Source organism: Haliotis rubra, unplaced genomic scaffold (assembly GCF_003918875.1).
Source record: "Haliotis rubra isolate DU_JTF1 unplaced genomic scaffold, ASM391887v1 Scf4, whole genome shotgun sequence".
NCBI classification, from domain to species: domain Eukaryota; kingdom Metazoa; phylum Mollusca; class Gastropoda; order Lepetellida; family Haliotidae; genus Haliotis; species Haliotis rubra.
Window position 1 is genome coordinate 1,848,992 of NW_025767079.1, and position 21,916 is coordinate 1,870,907.

General features: G+C 40.2%; 1 protein-coding gene across 1 annotated transcript; it reads right to left on the reverse strand.

Moving 5' to 3' along the window:
- Nucleotides 1-892: 892 nt before the first annotated feature.
- Nucleotides 893-20,460, reverse strand: LOC124287074. Its single transcript, XM_046723553.1, has 11 exons — nucleotides 20,342-20,460; nucleotides 18,125-18,317; nucleotides 16,635-16,771; nucleotides 14,372-14,435; nucleotides 12,688-12,917; nucleotides 10,787-10,967; nucleotides 9,568-9,959; nucleotides 8,217-8,426; nucleotides 7,707-7,791; nucleotides 4,702-6,297; nucleotides 893-4,545 (listed from the first exon to the last, which is right to left on the reverse strand). The coding sequence occupies exons 1-11, from the start codon at nucleotides 20,375-20,377 to the stop codon at nucleotides 2,921-2,923; spliced, it is 4,749 nt and encodes a 1,582-aa protein (XP_046579509.1). The 5' UTR covers nucleotides 20,378-20,460; the 3' UTR covers nucleotides 893-2,920.
- Nucleotides 20,461-21,916: the final 1,456 nt, after the last annotated feature.

Consider the following 21,916-nt stretch of genomic DNA (forward strand, 5'->3'; position numbering starts at 1 on the left):
GAGTGGGTTTTAACACAGCTTTGAAGAGTATTCCAGTTATATCACAGCTTGTCTGCCCTAACCACTTTAGTCAAACTTATGAGCACAGAGGTGCTGTCCAACCTAGAAACATAAATGGGAAGACTGGGTGAGGAGTAAGTATGGCTTAACGCCACTTCTAACAGTATTCCAGCAATATCACGGCCGGGGACACCAGAAATGGGTTTCACACATTGTACCCACGTGGGGAATCGAACCTGGGTCTTTGGCGTGACGAGTGAACGCTTTAACCACTAGGCTACCCAACCGCCCCCCTAACCCTTAAGAAATTATGTGCATGTGGTTTTACACCTTGATGATATATCAGCATAGCTGGCTTACGCAAAGTTGAAAATGTCACAACGCATTGAGGGAATCAACAAATATTTCATAAAGTTTGTATTATGCAGAAAAATAAATGAAATGCACCTACAAATACCTTTTCATGACACCGAGTTCATTGCCCGGAGTCACACACTTGTAAACATAATCTTTTAGGGGTATAGTCTGGGCTGAAGGGGTATACTTTGGCCTGGTCAAGAATACACCCCAGGGTATAAACTGGTTGGGGGTTATTCTTGGCTGCTACACCGGGTCTTCAGCATCACAAGCGAACACTTTAACCATTTGGCTACCCCACCACCCCATGAATGGGACAAACCAGGATTCAAACCTATGCTAAAACCGGATAATGAATGCTCTGAATTGCACAGTCAAAATCCTGTCGTGAACTAATTTATATATTACTGATAGGCATAGGCCTATTAATCATTGTCATGAATAGATGTCTCTGAAACAAGTGAAGTTAATTTCTCCAGGTATCCAAAGACTTACCTGAATCTTTCCTTTGATTGAAAAAATAACACAAACCACATTACAGTCTATTTGATTTATCAAGAACCTTCATGGAATTTCTGTATTCCTGTCTATATACACTGTACAATTAGGTGGTTCAACTCCATGCATCACAAAGCTTTCTCACACATGTATACACTGGCAAGTCACACTGACTCAGGACAGCACAAACATTATTTATTTATATGCCTATAAATTAAAGGACTAAATGTACAGAACGCTGATACAAAAGTAGTTTTTAACTCTTTTATCTCTTGGTATACAGATCCATCAAACCTACATCATGATCACCTCAACAAACATATCCCAGAAGGCAACACACTCAAATTCAAAAAGAATTAGAAAAGTCATGTTGAGTTTAGTCTTTATCACATGATAAATGAGTTTTTAATGAAACGATATGTAAACCAATATGTACTCCTTAAAATGGCTTTTTTTAGAAGTTGGCGAGTAATATACAAACTTTATGCATCTACCGAATAAAGAAGTTGTTCATCCATAAAGTTTGTCTGAAACCAAAATATAGAAAAGCCTGACTTTAACTTACATCAGGATACTTCTTTTTCATAACTGTTAACATGGGAGTACATTATATTGAGTTCTAAATACTGTGTAATAGGATCATAAAGGTAATACTGCACAAATGTAAAATCCTTGTTATTCAATGCCTTTGAAAGGACTGCAAAGACCATCCCAAACAAGTAGAAGTTAAGTATACTTTAAAATTGATTCCATAATTCTGACAGGACTTCTCTTTTAGAACAGAGGAAAATGAACTTAAGCTCAAGCAAGTGTTGGGCAAATGTGGCTTTGTGTAAACTGCTACTGCTGTGGTTTCCAATATTCTGCTAGCTTAGTATTTGTTTAGTTTTTTTTCTGTTATGAAGTATTGTCTTCAGCCTACGCTGAAGTAAATACATGCCAAAAGATCAATCCCATACTAAACTTAGAAGAAATATTTGGGATAATCATAAGTGTCCAAAAATGAAACTTTAAAAAACAATCATTAGTTATAAACATTAGCATGATTGACTGTATAACCATGAAATCTCATAGTTGGAAAACCATTAGTAAGCCTTCTTTCCCCAAAGTCCAATAAAACATGCAAAAAGTAATGATTATTGTAGTGTTCTGTCTGTGAAAATATTTGCAGTGATATCAGTTACTTGTCTTTATTACTGATGATATTTAATTTTTAAAATCATGTCTTTCACTTTTTTATATTGGTTAGAATTTGGTTTCCAAATATCTATGATTCTACTAAGAATAATAACAGTTGACTGATATGCAATTATTTTTCACTGAAACAACCTGCAGTACCTTTTAGTATAGATATTGGGACCTTTACCTGTGAAAGTGGAAGATATATGTAGCAAATAAGGGAATCAGGTTTTGACTACATGGGAAGTTTGGGGAATGTTGCCATTTGATGTTTCAGTGTCAGATATGGTCACAATTAAAAGTCTAAAATCTCTTGAAATTTACTTGATATTGATGTCATTTCTTTGGAACGAGAGACCAATCAACCTCAATAATCTTTTGAAAACATACTCATATTTCGTCTTGTCATACAAGACTTGAAATCATTAAAGCACATAAAACTATATCACGCTACCCAGAAGCAGAATGATCATTGTAAAACACGACAACAGTAATAAAGATTTTTTGCAGACAAAAATATTACATACAGCATGTCATCAAAATTCAGCTTTTTGGTCTTGATCAAACATAACATACAGCATGGATGGGAAAAAAACAAGATTGTCTAAGAGCCTGAAAGTAATACCCTGCAAAATGAATTACTGTTTTTCTTGTGCAAAGGATACCATTAACATTAACGAAACTGGTCCAGGCAAGCAGGCTAGTGTTATTTTCCATCCATTTAACACAGACATACAATGCATGATAAGATTTGTGTGCTCTGATGGAGAACATCGTGGGCACTTATTGCTGCAATGAAAAAACCATATACACAAGTAACAAGGTTATAAGAACATGAAGAATAAATAACTGGAATTCCAACAACTTCAAACAACTTCTGAGTCTCTTATTGCGTTGGCTTCAAACCCTCCAAGAGCGAGTGATCGAGCTTGGCTTTGACCTTTGTTTCAAGTTCTGAGATGAGATTGGTGATATTGGCGTCTGCTTCTGCCTCCATCACCTCCTCCAGCTCCAGCTTCTCCTGAGCATCTTCAACATCCTGTTTGCCTGGAGCATGTGCCTGGGCGATGTGTTCCTCAGCTGCATTGACTGTATCAAACATGGCATTACATACACTACACAAGTAAATACCCGTAGCCACATTGTCCGTCTCAGTCATCTGAGTAGCAGCTTCAAGAGAGTTGAGGTCCACGATGCTGCGTTGCCCATCGCCCATCTCCACAACGATGGTGTCGACAAGCTGGGTGAGGTTTGGTTGAGACACAGCAACATGCACCTGCTGTAGGGCAGCGCTGTCCACCTGCACCTGCTGAATCTGCTGCGGGTCAAGCTGCAGCTGCGTCAACTCCTGATACTCCTGCTTCGGCACCATCATCGTCGGTGGTCCTGATGCTGCTACAGCCTTGGCCACGCCTGACTTGCGCTTCTGCCAGGACTGATCTCCGCGGCACTTTGGTCGATGTGTCTTCAGAGTGGCGCTACAGGAGAACGGTTTCTTGCACCCGTCACAGATGTACTTACTCTCACCTGTATGGAGAACCATATGGTTCTTGAGGATCTGCTTGAACTTAAAGGCTTTGTCACAACAGTCACATTTAAAGGGGCGATCAGTGGTATGTACGTAGATCCTATGTTTGAGTAACATGCTCCTGAAACTGAAGCCCTTGTTGCACTCCTCACACCGATGAGGCTTTTCTCCTGTGTGTTTATTAAGATGGTCCATGTACTTGTCTTTGCTATAGTAACGAGAGTCGCAGTAGGGACATATGTGTTTGTAGTTTCGCTCACTCATCACCTTGTGAGTCTCTATATGCTCTTTCAAAATGGCAGCCTTGCTAAAGCGCTGTCCACACACATTACACAAGTGTTTCCTCTCCCCGGTGTGTCGCTCCATGTGAGCTGTGAGGTATCGCCAGTGACTGAATGTCTTGCCACATACTGAACAGGTACACGACTTGGTCTTCAGATGTACAGCTTGCATATGAGTTTTCATATCTGTGGTGGCAGAAAACGACTTCTTGCACAGATCACACCACTTCCTGTCCTCCAGATGAGTGCGTTTATGCAACCTCATCTCACTCTGCTCGTTGGTTTCAAAGTCACACTTCCTACAGTACAAAATATCAGGGTTTTTCTTCGTGCTCATGTTATGGGCATAACTCTTGTGCCAGTTGAGAGAGCGCTGCTTGTCACATGTGTGACCACACAGGTCACAGACAAATGTCCCCTTTCTGTTGCGTGGGCCATGAACATTGTCGAGGTGAGTAGTCCGATGGCGAGCTTTCTTAAACACAATTTCACACACATCACAACGCAGGACGTCGTAGGCCTGATGATGGTTGATGTAGTGATCTGTGAGTTCGGAAAACTCCTGTGACTCCCAGCCACAAATGCTGCACTTGTTCCCCATCTCCTCCCCATCATGCTGATACACCTGTCCATCAGCCAGCGCGCTAGAGGCCCGTGCTTCATGATCAGGTGATGCGTCATGTGTTTCTGGCGTGTGAAGGCCTTCTCACAGATGTCACATCTCAAGTGGTCTGTTATGTTATGCACTTCTATCATGTGATCTGTCAGTAGAGAAAAGGACTCGGCTAGGAATGGACAATCAAGGCAAGGCTGAGGCTTGAAAGCCTCCTCCAGAAACATGTTGTCAAACGAGTCAGCCTTCCTCCTTCCTCGGCCTCTTCCTCGGCCCCGTCCTCTCCCCCCGAGTCCTTACTGGGATCATATAATCTGGATCAATCACCTCTGTCTTGATGGAATTCAACAGCATGTCGAGGGGTGATTCCTCTGGCTTGTTTTCTTTCTGTCCCCTAGTTTGTCCAGCAAATCTAACCACAGGCATGGCAGCAATGTGAGTCTCAACTGGTGCAGGAGGAGTTTTGAATTTCTTCTTTGGACTTTCTTCCCCAGGATCTGTGTCATCCTCCCCACCATTGCTTTTATTTCTCTCCACCATAACGTAATCTGGATCATCATCATCCATATCTTCTTCATCAAAATGTTCCTCTACTTCCTCCTCCTCTTCTTCTTCCTCCTCCTCTTCTTCCCTCTCAATCTCTTCAAGTCTCGGCCTCTTGGGAGGACGTCCTCTTCCCCTCTTGGGAGGACGACCTCTTCCTCTCTTCTTTCCTCTTCCTGGGGGTCGACCTCTGCCTAAGCCACTGCTCCCAGGAGGTCTACCCCGACCTCTTGGTTTGGGCGAAGGACTTGGTACATCATCAGTGTCATCATCACTAGATGCCACCACAGTCTGTTTTCTTCCAGTGTGGAGTTCAGTGAAATTCACTTTCACACCCCTTGTGGAATATTTTCTTTCTGGTGTGAATGGGATGGACTTTCTCTTTCTGGGAGATGGCGTCACTTTCTCCTTCTCCTCACTCTTGCTGTTTGTCAGATCAGTGACTTCATTCTTCAGAGATGGCGTATTTTCTATGGGTGGCAAGTCTGCAATTTCAATGACGTCTCCATGTTCACTATCCTCCTTGTCATCTTGACTTTCTTTAACATCATCCTTACTGCCCTGGTCATCAAATATCTTCTCTTGCAACTCCACACCAGCAGCGGTCTCTGAAGAAGGAATATCAGCTGGTATTTCTATCGTAGAATGGTCAGTCTCTCCTTCTGCACTCTCTTTCGCATCTTCTTTCAATGATGTTAAATCTCCACTGATCTCGTCAGTCAAAACCTTTGAATCAATCTCACTACTTTCCACAGTATTTGGAATTTCAATGATTGAGGTTTCGGTGCTTTCAAAGTCTGGTTGAAAGATATTTTCGGACAGTTGAACACTTGGATGTTGTGTGGTCCCTTCAACAACCAGCTCTGCGGAAGCAGCCTCCATTAAAGAATCTGCGAAGTTCTGTCCGATCTGCAAGTCACTGACAGAGGTCTGGGGTATTGACTCCACTGAGACCTGAGGCAAGGTGATGATGTTGTTGTCAGCAGCTATTATGACAGACCGTTGTAGTATGTCTTCAGTAAGCATAGCCTCTCCTTGGATTGTGTCATATGTATTTGGAGCGGTATGTTCCTCCGCTGAGATGTGAAGCTCCCCGCTGCCAATGTCTTCCATTGTGGGCTGATGGACAGCAGCTGGTACAGGAGCCTGTATCTGAGCAACACCAGACACGGAGTCCACCACCATCTGCAGTGGCTGACCTTGCTGTGCTAGTACTGTGGTAGCGGTTTGTGGAGGAGGTAGAATGATCTTCTCAGGTATCACTGCCGATTCATCTGCAGCTTCACTCGGGGTGTCACCTGAAAGGTAATAGTTCAAATTTACTTACTGCGAAAATTTGTAAAATAGAGTGAGTGAATGTTAGTGAGTGAGTATGATTTTATGCAATATTCCAGCAATGTCTTGCCGGGGGACACGAGAAATGGGCTTTACACATTGCACCCATGTAGGGAATTGAATCCTGGTCTTCAGTATCAAGTCAAGAATATGCAAACTGTAGGCAAACAATAGTATCACTGTGTCTGTAGCCATACTATTTTCATGTTAGAAAACTTTCAGAATACTGATATTACCCAGACACTGAGAATTAAACTTAGAATCTTACTAGGCAATAACCCTTATTATGCAGCAAAGATTAAAAAAGTACATTAAACTAGAGTGAGTTTTCAATCATAAAAACTTATGTTTCATTTTAAACATTAGTCCTAACTGTTTCTAAGTCAAACACAAGATATAAAAAAAATAAAAAAATTGTAAAATATGAAAAGGCATTTGTTGAGTATGTCATTGCATATGTACAGTTTCATACAATAATATACATGTTAAGGCTGCATAATATAACCGGTTTACCGGTATTTACCGATTCAAACATGAAAACAATACGTATTGCGATACGCTGATCGAAAACCGATATTTTGACTTGCATTCGGAAAACTTTATAACACTCGGAAATCTTCGGATATATCCTTGTTTCATTTGTGCCAAATATTATTTACATTTATATTTGATCATGATTAAAAGTTGTTATTAAAGCTTAATCAAGCATAGTGATTTTGTTGTGTTTTTGCTCGATAAATCAAGCATTAACTCCACAATAAGTAGTTTTTTGTTTAAAACTACTCCATTAATATATTGCAATACATATCGCAATATATGCTTTCGCATCGCAATATATCTCAATATGAAAATTCTCTGCAATACCCACCCCTAATACATGTGTATGAGCAATGGCTTGAACAGGAACCCTGGAATTGTTTGAGACTGAAGCCAAATGGTTTCCAAGGACTGACTGACTGAGTTTGGTTTTACGCCGCTTTTAGCAATATTCCAGCAACATCACGACGGGGAACACCAGAAATGGGCTTCACACATTGTACCCATGTGGGGATTCGAACCTGGGTCTTCGGCGGGACGAGCCAACGCTTTAACCATTAGGCTACCCCACCGCCCCGGTTTCCAAGGAAAAATAACAGCAAATGAAGAATCATTGTGCAAGAGTATGACACCTGACATGGAGATCGGCAATGCATGTGAGACATGTCATTGACAATTTTCAAGAAAGAGGTGATACTGCTGATGCAGACACCATTGCTGAGACCAGCAACCAGCTCCAATGGAAAGTGAGCCAGGGAAAGGGGAGACATAATTACAATAATCAACATTCTAAACATGAATGATCTTATCAGTTAATAGCATCTAACAGACTCACAAGATGCAAAGTGTAACGGGGGTTCATAGTCTTCCACCTCAGACTCTGCTTCCTCCAATTCACGTAGTCTCCGCGTCTCGTAGTCCTACAACACAGACCATGATCTCTTCACACTTGTAACAATACAGGAAGTTTTAATAAAATAGAAACAGCCATGAGGCGTTTTACCTCACCTGTATTATGAGGAAACAAGGGAACTTCTTTTTATTCGTGAGTGTGACGTTTCGATACAGAATCTTGTACCATTGTTATCCATAAAGTTCTATATTGTACTTCCCAACTTCTAAAATGCCACTCAAAGAAGTCATGATCACATTTACACAAAGTTTGAACTCAGTCATTGAGTCAATAGGCCTCACACTTTTAGAGATGTCTAAAATGTAAGAACCAAAAACAGACAGGCATGCTCCATTTACTTCTATGTTTAATTTAATTGTTTTCACAAATTCTGAAACATCAATCACCGTCTAAATCATCCAGGCAAAGGAAACAACTGTGTTGCTAGCCCACCTCTTTGAGTTCCTTCAGCAGACGCTTGGCTTTAACAAGTGAAATGAGGTCGCCGCTCATGACGTAGACAGGCTCCACGGTGCCAGGAGACCAGCTCCAGTTGATGCCGGTGTTCTTGGCAACATCATCCAGCACGTCCTCAACACTGGTGCTGGCGGCCAGCGATGTGATGATCTTCTTGGAGATGATGGCTGTCACTTTATCAAAAGCCTGTGACAGAAAACTCTATCCTTACTACAGTGTGACAGAACACAGGGCAGACATGGGATATGATATGTAGCTGAGTAGAGAGCAATAAGGGAGTGAGTGAAAGTTGCTTTGAGGTAAAGTCAATAATATTAAGGCTCTCATTGGTCAGTAAAGTCTAGAATGTTTCATGTCACCAACTGCTCTCTTTCAAATATTATGTAGGTAAATGCTTCATGAAAACAATGTGTAATGATTTGTCTGAGGACAAGCAGATTTTTAGGCTAAAACCAATCGTAACAGTTAGACAAAAACCATTATCATTATTATGTTATCTAATTGTATAAATATTTCAGCTATATAATGCTGGCCTGTAAAGTATCAACTCTGCACTATACAATCCAGTGAGGAAAATGGCAGACAACTATCCACTCTAGGGCTGGAATGGGTCCAAATTTTATACCCGAGTACCTCACCCACTATTACCCTACCCTACCCTACCCTACCCTACCCTACCTGTTATATTAATTCCTGACATCAAATTTGCAAGAAAAGGCAATACATTCCTCAGTTCGGGGGCTAAAATAACGATTTTTTTCAATATCTTAACCATGTATTTTATTCAAAAGAAGTGACTTTAAATAATGTCTAAATCTTCAAAGACAATACAACCTTTTAATCATGAAAGAGTAACATATTACATTGTTTAATCTATTAGTCACATGATCATAATGGGTCCGGGTTACCCCTCCCAGCCCTAATTCACTCCATTGGGGTATAACGACAGGTATCAACCAAGCCACTGAGCCTGACCATCCAATCCACTCAGTCGACCCGTATGGCAAGCATAGGTTGCAGGAGACCATTTGTAACCCAGAATCACCATGTAGTGCAGTGTGAGGGCTAATGGCATACATATAACAAGCTACCCATGAAGCTCCAGGTTAGAATTGGTCTTCAGGAATCCATGCTTGTCATAACAGGCAACAAACAGGATCGGTCGGTCAGTATCACTGACTTGGTTCACACATTACATCAAATGCCAATTGCGTAGATCAATGCTCATGCTGTTGATCACTGTATTGTCTGGTCCAGACTTGACTATTTACAGACCACCAAAATACAGCTGGATTATTGCGACAAATACAACAAAGGTAAACCTTACCCCCATATCATCATCTGATGACTCAGCAAGGGCAAGCATTGCCTTCTCTCTGGATGAGATGGTCATGCGGCCTCGTGCCGCTTTGGGGACGGGCGGGGGTTCATAGGCAGGAAGTGCTGGTTCCTCTTCCTCTGGCAACACTACTTGTGGCTCAGTGTCATTACCAGCTGTCGTCTCCACTACCCTCCTTTCTGACTTTCGGGGTCGCCCCGGCCCCCTGGGGCTAGGAGTGGGGGCTGCTGTGGCCTGAATGTCGCTGCAGGTCTCCAGGTGGGACTCAAAAACCTCTTTGCCATAGATCAGCGCAGAACACTCGGGACAGTGGTAGTGTGTGAATGCTCGGTTTGAGCGGCGGTCTCGGCAGTTGTTGTTGCAGCTCACAATGATGAAATCTGTGAAACAAGATGTGCATTGAGTCTACCTGTCAGTGTTTGAAATTAATCATAAAAGTGAGTAGTCTTTGCCTTAGACTAAAGCAAAGGTTAAAGATTTAGGGGGGTTCCTCATTCAAGAAAAGCACTTAAAAAATAATTGGTTTATAGTTATTTAGTTTTTGTTTTTTTACACAAAAATACAGCTCATGTGGAACAATTGCAGACTTGGGGATGAATTCTGGCCTCTCAGCTGGAACGAATAAATCCCTGTAATCTGAAGTTTTTCTCAAAAGTCTTGGTAATCCAATGGTGAACAAGGGGAGATAACTAATACCAATGCTACCTGTACCCATTTCTACAACAACCACTGATGAGAACTAATCTGAATGTTCAAGCATAAAAAAAGAAAAAGTACTTCAGGTGCCAGGTTCCCACAGACTGAAGGAGTCCTCAAAATCTCGGAAGCATCTCAAATGCAACAGGCACTAATTTTGATTCTCGTGGTAAAGTTAGACTAATGTACAAATCTAAAACGAGCAGTGACTTCCCATGAAAACAACAATAGTTTTACAGAGATGTTACTTGGACAGACTTGGCACGCTCTTTGCTATGAGTTAAAGCCTAAAGGTAGGAACACTTCAAGTTTCAAAACATTAACATTTAAGCTTAAACCTGTGAGACGAAGGGAATAACAGCTGTTTTAACATGCCACTTCAAATCTTTACAAGCAAACCAGTGGTTTTCTGCATAACCAATGATCAACAACATTCAGGTGGAAGGACATAGTGCAAGATATGCATGAAAACACCCAAGTCACTTGATCTGTAAATCCAGAGATGTGTTACCTTTGTACTCCACACGACCCTTCCAGTGGACCTGGAAGTGGTCTCGGAGCTCCCTGGCCAGGCCAGGCCTGTACTTGGTCTTGGAGCAGAGTGGGCAGTGGTAGCGCTTGTCGCAGCATGTGTCCGAGTTGCATCTCTGAACAGGAAGGTCAGCCATGGACTTCACTATGGAAAGGTGCAGCTGAAACAACAAGTTGTCTGAGTCACAACAGGACACGAAGAACTTACAAGGAAGTAAAATAACACTATAGTAACATATTTATAAAGCACAAAGTTACCAGCTAGACTCAGGGATTTCAACAGGAAAATCTATTTTCAGCTGAAATTTAACATTGTGTCCCCCGCCATGATGTTGCTGGAATATTGCAAAAAGCGGCGTAAAACCAAACTCAGTCAGTCAGTCACAGAATTGACCAATTTGAAATAAAATCGGCGGAAAATTGCCATCCCTGTAGATTGCTCGGTTAACGGATCAGTCACCATGAGATTTTCTTTCTCAGCCTCTAAAAGTACACTACCTAAGCTGTGAGGCACCAAAAGGTCAGCTCTTTCCAGCCCACCTCAATCTCATCCTACTTGGTACCCATTCACTGCTGGATGAACTGAGGCATATAATATATTGAACAAAGTCACTTGCCAATGGACACACCACATGTACCATGTACAGGACCAAAGCACTAGAAAGTTTAAGGAGTTCAGCTTGATAAACATGGTCACCCATCCAACTACTCTCAGCAACCAGTGTAGCTCAATATCACCTGATCTGTGACCTGTACACAGGACAATATAACACCACTTAGCAGTGCTAGAAATGTGTTGCAGTTTAACCATGGAAGAACACCTCAATGGCAGCAAGACAACCCTTCATTTTTAATAACTGTTCAGTAATATTAGGTTTACAGGTTTCTGAGAGTTCCTAGCCCTACACTGAATCACATATAACATGTGGTTTCTCTTGTGCAAGTGACTTTGTTCGAAATATGTCCCTGTCCACCCAGCAGTAAAAATGGGTAGCCAGTAGGATGAGATGGTTATGCGACTGATAACTGCCAAGCTCACTAAGCTGTACTTCCCAAAGAGGTTGGTGAGTGAGTGAGGTGAGGTGAGGTGAGGTGAGGTGAGGTGAGGTGAGGTGAGGTGAGGTGAAATGGGGTTTAACGTCGCACTTAAAATATTTCGCTCATATGCATGTGTGTGTTTGTGTGGCTGCTTGTACTAGCCCAGACTTTAGCTGGTTTTATAGTGCTAGCTCACTGAGATACCATGCCGCAGTTAAGCATAAATAGCCCACTCAGAAATGTTATACTGACTCCGAGCCGACCAGTCCTTGTTGTACCCATTAATGCTGAGCGCCAGGCAGAGTACCATATTTGAACGGCTTTTGGTATGACACTGCCAGGGATCAAACCCGCGACCTTCCGTTCTCGCCGGGTGCTCAAACCACTACACCATGGGGGCGGTAGTGAGTGAGTGAGTGAGTTTAGTTTTACACAACACTCAGCAATATTCCAGCTATATGGCAGCGGTCTGTAAATAATCGAGTCTGGACCAGACAATCCAGTGATCAACAGAATGAGCATCAATCTATGCAATTGGGATATGATGACATGTGTCAACCAAGTCAGCGAGCCTGACCGCCCGATCCCGTTAGTTGCCTCTTACGACAAGCATGGGTTACTGAAGACCAATTCTAACCCAGATCTTCACGGATCCCTCATGATGGAAGCATCATAGCAGAATAAAACATCTCATTTTAATGAGACTACCATAAAGTGAGTGAATTAATATTTTGCATTACATTGGCAATATTTCAGCCATACCATGACAGAGACTACCTTAAAGTTAAATCCTACATAACTGAACCAGGAATGTGAGACAAATTTCTGAAAACAAACCATTACCTTTTTAGCAGGCGGTGTTTCCCTCTCTGGTGGGACTTTCTTTGGCACTCGTTTGGACTTGGGTTTGGAAGCTGGTGATGTGGAAACCTGCCTCTCCTCCTCACGGCACCGCCACAGGTGGGCCATCATAGGCCCCAGCTCCGTGGAGTTCTTGGTTGTGCAGAGAGGACAGTGGTAGTGCTTGCCCAAGGCATCAGGACACACCTTTGTGCACAATGGGATCTCATGACCTGGCACAAACAAGAGAATACAGAAATCAGGGTATGAAACTCCAAAAAAATTCAGTGAGACCACGGGGCTGGTTAGATGTAAAACTTGCCAGCCCTGACCACAAAATATCTTCATATACATGTCTAAATCTTAACCTGTCCGTCTGGCAGCTGAATTTGAGAATCTGGCAGTCCGCGTTGAAAATAACCCATCCCGGGTGGTCGGGCAGGCAGGTATTTCCCAGGGGTTCAAATTTTTTTTAAAAAGCCACTTGCCACAGGGCAACTGACTTTAAGAAAGTAACTTGTCCTGACTAATTTTCCACTTGCCCTGATTTTAAGACATAATTATGATGATGTAATTATGAAAGAAGAAATCAACATGGTATTTGATGTTAATGCTTACTGGACTATTTATTGAAAAGTGATAAATAGCAAAGAAAGATAACTACTTTATTATCATTGCGAAATTTAATAGGTACATTTTGAGCAGATATGAAATTAAATCCAAGTTTATTTGCAGTTTGAAACCATAAGTGGAAATTTTCTAGTAGCCCACGGACAAGTAAGATACCATTATTTGATTGCCTGAAATGAAACCTGACTTGTCCCGGGCGTCTGGCGATGGGATTTTTGAACCCCTGTTTCCGAAATGCATTAATATATCCTGCTCAGATATTCAGGCCATGTCTGCACTATATGTCAGTAACAATTCCTAAACTTGCAATTCAAATTGTTCAGCCAATGAGGAAGATCACACATGACTATTTCTGACAACACCTCATGGTTGTTCAGCCACAGGGTAAGAACTAGGGCTGCGCAAATAACCGGTTTACCGGTATTTACCGGTTCAGACACGAAAACGATACGTATTGCGATACGCTGATCGAAAACCGGTATTTTGACTTGCATTCGGAAAACTTCGTAACACTCGGAAATCTTCGGATATTTCCTTTTTTCATTTGAGCCAAATATTATTCACATTTTTATTTTAAATCATGAATAAAAGTTGTTATTAAAGCTTAATCAAGCATAGTGATTTTGCTGTGTATTTGCTCTATAAATCAAGCATTACCTCGATTATAAGTAGTTTTTTGTTTAAAAATACTTCATGCAATATATTGCAATACATATCGCAATATGAAAATTCTCTGCAATACCCACCCCTAGTAAGAACACACCTGACTGTAGTTCTATCAATACCTCAGGAATGGCAAGAAATGTCTTAAGATCCAACAAATCAGATGATTGCTCAGCTACAGGGCAACCAACTGACCATTCAATATTTCAGCAGTTTTGATTTCATGCAGCAAAAACCAAAATTTCCATTCCATGTCTAGGTTACATTCAGTGTCAGATCATTCAATGGTTATTTCATGGTGAAGCTTTTAATATAATAATTTACCTGAAAATGAGGATCCGTTTTTATTTATATGAATTTGCAGGACCACATGATAAACTGTTAATACACTTACCGTCAAACACTATTTTGCCTGGCTGTTTGAAATCAGGAGCTTGTACAGCAGTGACATCTTTTCCCTGAAACATAAATACATTATTTACAGTTTCCATTTGCAAAACCATATCTGATGAGTGATGATGAAATACAATATTCTCATACATAGACATTATGACTTAAGGTATATTTGTGACCAGAGCTACAGATAACTTTTTGGGTCATTGAGTTGTGTACTCGCTTGTGTTCATCTCAATTGGGTATCCTAATTTTCCTTTGAGTAACCAAATAAATTGTACCCGCCTCACCTAAACTCAACTGTGTATTTTGCCATTTTCCATAAATTGTAAAAATATGATAAAGGTTAAATGTTCGTTTACGTGCTTCTTACCTATATTTGATCTGTAATATGAGAAAAGATAAGAAAGACTGCAAGTTGCCAAGTTCATGTGCTCAAATAGAGCCTTTCAGTATACCTTTGTTTCTTTATCTATCCACTGGTACTAAGATTTGACACTTGTGTGTGTACACATGCAAGATCAAATGTATTGAGTATTTACAAAAAATCAAGCGTACTTGTACCCAAGAGACTTAATACGAATTGAGTTTTCACATAAATATTTGCGTAATTTACGCAGATACGCAGCTTGTCTGTACCTCTGTTTACGACATATTGATGCTGTGAGTCAGTAAAACGTATAGGAAAAGGTATCTAGGATTCAAAATGAAGTACCCACGCAATTTGAAAAAACATATGTTGCTCGAACATATGCTGGATAATTGCAAAGTTCTTAGTCTTACGCATTTTATGTGAACTAAGATCAAAAGCTTCTTCATCTTTTTGTCAGTAAAATGCCAGTCTCCTCTACAAATCCTTAACTCAAGGTAAGCTATATTGCAAGAATTTGAAAATTCTAAACCCAAATTTGGAATTCAAGTTGCTTGTCTAGAGAAATTCCAGACATTTCAGGTTAAAATATATTGGAGCGTATCATTGCAGTGTGAAAGTCGAACAGCAGTTTGGACTGACTGACTGACTGAGTTTGGTTTTACGCCGCTTTTAGCAATATTCCAGCAACATCACGGCGGGGGACACCAGAAATGGGCTTCACACATTGTGCCCATGTGGGGATTCGAACAGCAGTTTGGACAATTAAGCAGTAGTGAACATGTTCTCATCATAACCATGATTTGAATGACCGAAAAGGAGTACTTTCAAATTTATACTACAGGAAGGAATTTCAATAGCCCCAGTATTGTGACTATCTGATCGTGAAACAATGGGTTAGCTGGTCAGTAGGCTAATTATCCCACAGGAAACTTCCTTCCTTGTTGTATTTAGTTTTGCCAATGAGAACAAGGAAGTAGTTTATCACTTGCTATCATGTGATTTGATAGTATTACCATTTGGTTTTGTTTTTTGGGGGTTTTTTTGTTGTTTAACTTCGAACTCAGCAATATTCCAGCTATATGGCGGCAGTCCGTAAATAATTGACTATCGACCTGACAATCCAGTGATCAACAACACAAGCAACGAACTACACAGTAGGGATACGATGACGTGTGAACAAAGTCAGCATGCCTGACCATCAGATCCTGTTGGTGGCCTGATGGGTTATTACCAAATGGGTTATTACCAAATGGACTGACAATAGCAATTGGTATCATAATTCACAACAACAAGTATTACAAAATGATGAAATCAGTGAAATACAACATTAAAATCTCTTTTTTCATACATTTACTCAATATCTCAAAAACAAAACTATTAAAGAGAAAAAAAACCCAACACATTCTAAAATAACAGGATGGTTATGGAATGTAACAGTTAGATGGCACATTCTCTACCAGCAGGGCTTGACTTAAAAGATGTAAACCTATTTGCACCAGGTGCAACCTAAGATAAAAACCTACACCAGCCAAATTCCAGTTGCGTTGCTTTTATTGCAATATGTAATGAAAGAAATATGATATTGAATTATTTAGATGTTTTATTCAAAAGTTTACCCACTCAAAAATGAACTTGCACCTGGTGCAAGTTAAACTAATAACTAGGTTGCACTTTGGAACATTTGGTTGCACCAGTGCAAGTAACAAAGCACTAAATGTACCACCTGTACCACCATGTCCTAGTCTCCCCCATGTTCACAAGTGGCACCATGCTACTTCTGCCACTCTCTACAAATCATTACTCATCTCATAGTTCTTCACAATCTAAAAAAACTTCCAAGTATTATGTATTGAGAATCCTTACGACTACAATGAGCATGATGAGAACATACCACTTTCTCTAGATGTGACTGCAGATGGCGGGAGAAGGCGGCTCTCTTGGAGGTCTGTTTCAGGCACAGGGGGCAGTGGTAGTGGCCAGCAGGGATGCCCTCTGTACACTCGCGGAAACACTTTACAATCATCATACCTGAAACAATGCAGGTAACACTGTGAGTGAGTGAGTTTAGTTTTATGTTGCTTTAAGTAATATTCCAGCATTATCATGACATCGAACATCATAAATGGGCTTCACACATTGTACCCATGTGGGGAATCGAACCCCGGGACTTCTGTGTGACAAGCGAACACTTTAACCACTACCCTGTTTACACTCTGGGGCTGTTGTTTTGTAGGAGAAGAATAAGGCAACCTTTTGTCACTAAACATCCCCATGTTTTGCCAATTTTCATTAATGATGAGCCAACTTTGTCACATTCAGGGTGTTTTAATGAGAAATGCCTATAACATTTTTCAAATATTTTTCCCAGATTTATTGAATGCCACTGAACATGTTGAAAGTGACATAACTTACAAAATTTGTAAGGCATTTTATCTTTGTAATAAATTTATCCTTTCCTCTTGAGATTTTATTAACATATTGTTGTTTTTTCAAGGATATGCCCTGATTTAACTGAAATAATGTTTTATGCCTGTGTTAAACTCGTTTAAATATTCCTTGCCAGGATACAGGGTTTCATATTTTGTAGACCAGATGGTCCTTCTGTGTTTACTGTTACGAGAGTGTGTCTTTTATAATTTGTAATAACATTGGTTAGGTGATAGTTATTATGAGTCACAATGTTTAAAGTTTTGAGTGTTGGTTGTGGGTCACATTTCGCGTCATATATGTTCAATGGCAATAGTATTTTAGCGGTACGCCTTTTGGGAAAGCGTTCCAGAGTTACTTCCCTTGGCCGGATGTTTATGTTTTAACTCCCGGTCGTATGTTCAACATGTTTCGAGAAAGATGTAAGTGTTTAATGATACAGCCATGCTTTGCTGGAAGGTTCGAGAATCTGTGTCAGTATATATAAAGGACTGACACAAGGACTGACACAAGACTTTCGATATCACTGGAGTTGCCCATCGTTGTTTGCCTTCGCCATCATCTGACCCTGACACTTCGTGCCTGACTGCTCTCATTTGTAAACAAGCTCCATTTAGAATATCTGATCTCAATGTGGTTGCCAAGACTCTGGTGAGTTAATATTTCATATATGTGACCCATAACTTTAGATTTGTGACTCAATTGCATTGTACTAGAAATCTGTATTGTGATTCATTAACTGTATTTCTGGTGTCCCCCGCCGTGATATTGCTGGAATATTGCTAAAAGCGGCGTAAAACCAAACTAACTCACTCACTCACTCATTAACTGTAGCTTGCTCATTGTTTTGCTCAATATATTATTGAATATTTTAGACTTGTCTGTGTTATATTTTGCTGGTTCAAAGGGGACTCTGACTGATTATTTTTATCAATCACTACAATCAATACCTACCATCATAGTGTACAGCATGCATGAAGTGCATGAGGTTGAGGTGGTCTCGCACCCTGGCTGGCTGGGTGGGCTTGTAGTGGTCAGTGTTGCAGAACGGACAGTGCACCTTCCCGCACATACAGCCCTCATCTTCACAGCGCATCAACACAAACTCCTCACTTGCCTTCACGAACGTTGAGTGCATTATTATATCCTGGAAAATGAAAGGATATGTGTTAAAGATTAAAATGAAAATTAAATTTCTGAGTTGGAAATTAATCTAAAATATCAATTATTGACACTGATAATCGACTTCCAAACAAATCTTACAAGGTTAGGTTCTATGTATTATGACATCACATTGCTAACAACGACCAAAAATATTTATCATGTCAATCACAAAAAGAAAAGTGTTCCTTGTTCACCTTAATATTTGAACAGAAAGTCCATTATTTATATTACGTTGTCAAAATGTATTGGAATATTGTGCCGGTGTGTGGTCCTGTGCGTAGAGCTCAGGTCACGAATCAGTTGAAGTCAAGCAACGTCGAGCTCGGAGAGTCCTTGGATGGGTGACCGTGTTTGGCAGCTTGACTCCGGAGAGTTTCTAGGACTTCAGTCCTGCCCCACAACGAAGCACATCTGATACATGTGAGGTGAGGTGAAATTGGGTTTAACGCCGTGTTTGAGAATATTTCGCTCATATGACGACGTGCGTGTGTATGTGAATGTGCGGCTGCTTGTACTAGCCCAGACTGAAGCTGGTTTTATAGTGCTAGCTCACTGAGATACCATGCCGCAGTGAAGCACATTATACTGACTCCAAGCCGACCAGTCCTTGTTGTCCCCATTAATGCCGAACGCCAGGCAGGGACCAACAAGTAACACGTCTTTTGGTATGACGTGGTCGGGGATCGAACCCGCGACCTTCCGCTCTCCGGGCGGACGCTCTAACCACTACACCACTGAGGCGGTCTGATACATGTGGTCTCACCTTTTGTTCAAAATAGCCTCTGTTCACGCAGCAGAAAAGGGGAACCCGATGGGATAAAGTCATGTGACTATAACCTTCTAACGCCTAACAGGCAGCTTGGGTTATCCGGGGTAATAATAATCAGATTCTGATTACAGCGTCCAGTGAGCAACTAGTCAGATGGATACTAGGCGCTATATAAATGAATTATTAGTATCAATATCTCATGCAGAATATTTACAAATGCCTGCTGACAATGATTCCTAAAGAAACAGTTGTCTATTATATTAATTATAAAACTTTCAGGGTGAAAATCTATTGTTTCAATTAGATTAAGTATTATCAGAACTGACTGACTGATTGGTAAATATGTTGATCTGGCTGCCAGGGCTGTACTAAAGCAAATTATCAGAAAGGCTGCAATCCTAATGAAACAACTATATTTTTTAACACTGCAAGTCACAGAGATGATATCAGAGGGTTCGTCAATCTGGAGACAATTCTTTCGCTGCCACTTCCTATGATTCGAAAAGGACAAACGGTGAAAATTCCTGCATTGATATGTCAGTTCTTTTAAAGCTGTATGTTGAATCACCAATGAGATTGTGTGTCTGTGGAACCATGCTTGGCTTCATTTATTTGTTTTAGACCCAGGTCTTGGGTTGTATTACTATTTTTTTCATTTCTCTGTATGCAGTATTAGGTTCTTACAATTAAAGGCTAGAAACCTCTAACACTACACAGTCAGCCGATTAATTAATAAAAAGACTCACTTATTGACCAGATTCAATAGAAGATGTGGCCTTTTTGAAATCAGTGATAATACAAGTCATTTAATTTTCAGGACAGATATACGTGTACTGCAGTCTGAATAACGGTCTCAGTGTGGTAAGTGTAAACGAAATGCCACACAATAAAAAAGACACACAATTAAAAACAAAACAAACAGAAAGTTCAAGACCACTCGCCCATGCAGGCAGGAAGACGTCTGACATTGAATTTGGAGATTGTTCGAGAATATATTTGTCTGATTTCCAACAAAATTTCTTCTACAGGGGTTTTCCCTTCGCTTCCCTTATCCTTCAAACTTCAAAACTACGATTCCAAAAAATTCCCACACATATACACCATGTTTATTGAGTACATATGTGGTAACAGTTGTTGGGAATATAGTTTGAAAAATGGGTGTTTTTACCGCATAAATACATATACTAAGCCGGCAACAGGTCAAAAACATTGAAAAAGATAATGATAACTCTGCTTACCAATTTAGGTACCACTTCGGGGTCTTCTTCCGTCATTTTTTATGCGCTGTGTTCAAATTACAAAACGCTTAATCAACAGAAGTCTATCTCTTTATGTTGTTCAATGTTCCAAGATGGCGTCCTTCAAACAGTCTCGAAATGTCGTGACGTCATCTTTGCGCTCATTTATACGAAACTTGGGCTAGGGGAATTGTTCGACCATAGTTATCTCCCTTAGACCGTGGGATATCGGATCTATTTCAAGTGCAATATGTTGGAAATTTGTTACTGTGCCAAAAATCGATTATAAGTCTTTGTTGTACCTCAAACAAATTCATGTCCATGGGATTTTGTACCAAATAAAACGATAATAATTATAGATGCATGTGTCTACGCGCGCGTGCGTGAGTCGCTCGGTGATTTTGACATGTATAATACAAACATCAGAAAACATAAAACATTCTACCATGACTACGTGAAATACTTGAATTTGATTAATCAATTAATGATATCAGGCACAAACACAATTGAGTTGAAAAGAGGATATGATTTTATGACCGCTTCACTGCGCACGTACACAACACGGCCGCACTACTTCCGTTTGACCACCAACATGGCCGATATGAACAGAACAGACGAGAATGATTTCGGAATTTTCTTAATTGTCAGTTTAACCGATGTATATGGTCCGGAATTTGAAGAAAGCAGTGATGATGAGTTTGCGCCTCGCCAACCTTAACAGTTCAGGTAAATTGAACCCTCAGAAACTTCAGCATAAGTTATTAAGTTAACATCGTGGACAGAGCTATAAATAAATATCGTCTGCTTATGTGTAGGCCTGCCTATCTAAGGAACTCATCTCTTTTTGAAAAAAAATATGTCTTTATAAATATTCTAGTTCAAGATAACAAAATTACACCTTCATGTTCTACCTCATTTATTATGAGAAATCACAGAAAATGCCATCCCAGAACAGCCTACATCTGCACCAACAATGCCGATGAAGAATGAAACAACAATTTAAGTTGGGAAAACAATTCATTACAACGATTGCTCGAGTTTCGTTTACAATAGCATGATGAGGTCTGTCATAATAGAAAGCTGATTAAGATAGTCCACGGTGTAGATCTTACTTCTTCTTTTTTTCATTTTCTTTTTCTTTTTCTTTTTTTTTATTAAATTATCTCGTGAATAGGGCGACATTTCCTGTTTAAAAAAAGACAACAATAAATTATACCCACATACACAAGTTCCAGTGGCCGTTATGCAAAAACAGACGTGGCTGACCTCGACTCTATTTTCCTGGATGGCCAACCCAAATCAACACACTTGGTAGTTTGGATTTTTCAACGTGAGGGAAATATATAGATAATAAAACGTTTGTTAAAACTTTGTCTCGAAAATACAGTTCATGAACCTTTCCCCCGTATTAGCTTATGTTATAAGAATATTGAAACTCATTTACAATGTATAAGCACAATCATGAACAAATAATATTTAACTTAATTAATTAGAAAGCCTGGTAATAATACATCCATATTTATGCAAAATTAACAGCAAAATATTAGTAAAATGATAATTTTATAATTTTAATTA

What these genes read in the sequence shown, in the direction of transcription:
- LOC124287074 (XM_046723553.1), bottom strand. Translation starts at nt 20,377, where the DNA reads ATGACGGAAGAAGACCCCGAAGTGGTACCTAAATTG. An exon ending in AAACACCGCCTGCTAAAAAG is followed by an intron (nt 10,968 to 12,687) that starts GTAATGGTTTGT and finishes TTGTTGTTTCAG; the next exon opens with CTGCACCTTTCCATAGTGAA. An exon ending in GAGGCCGAGGAAGGAGGAAG is followed by an intron (nt 4,546 to 4,701) that starts GCTGACTCGTTT and finishes ATCTGTGAGAAG; the next exon opens with GCCTTCACACGCCAGAAACA.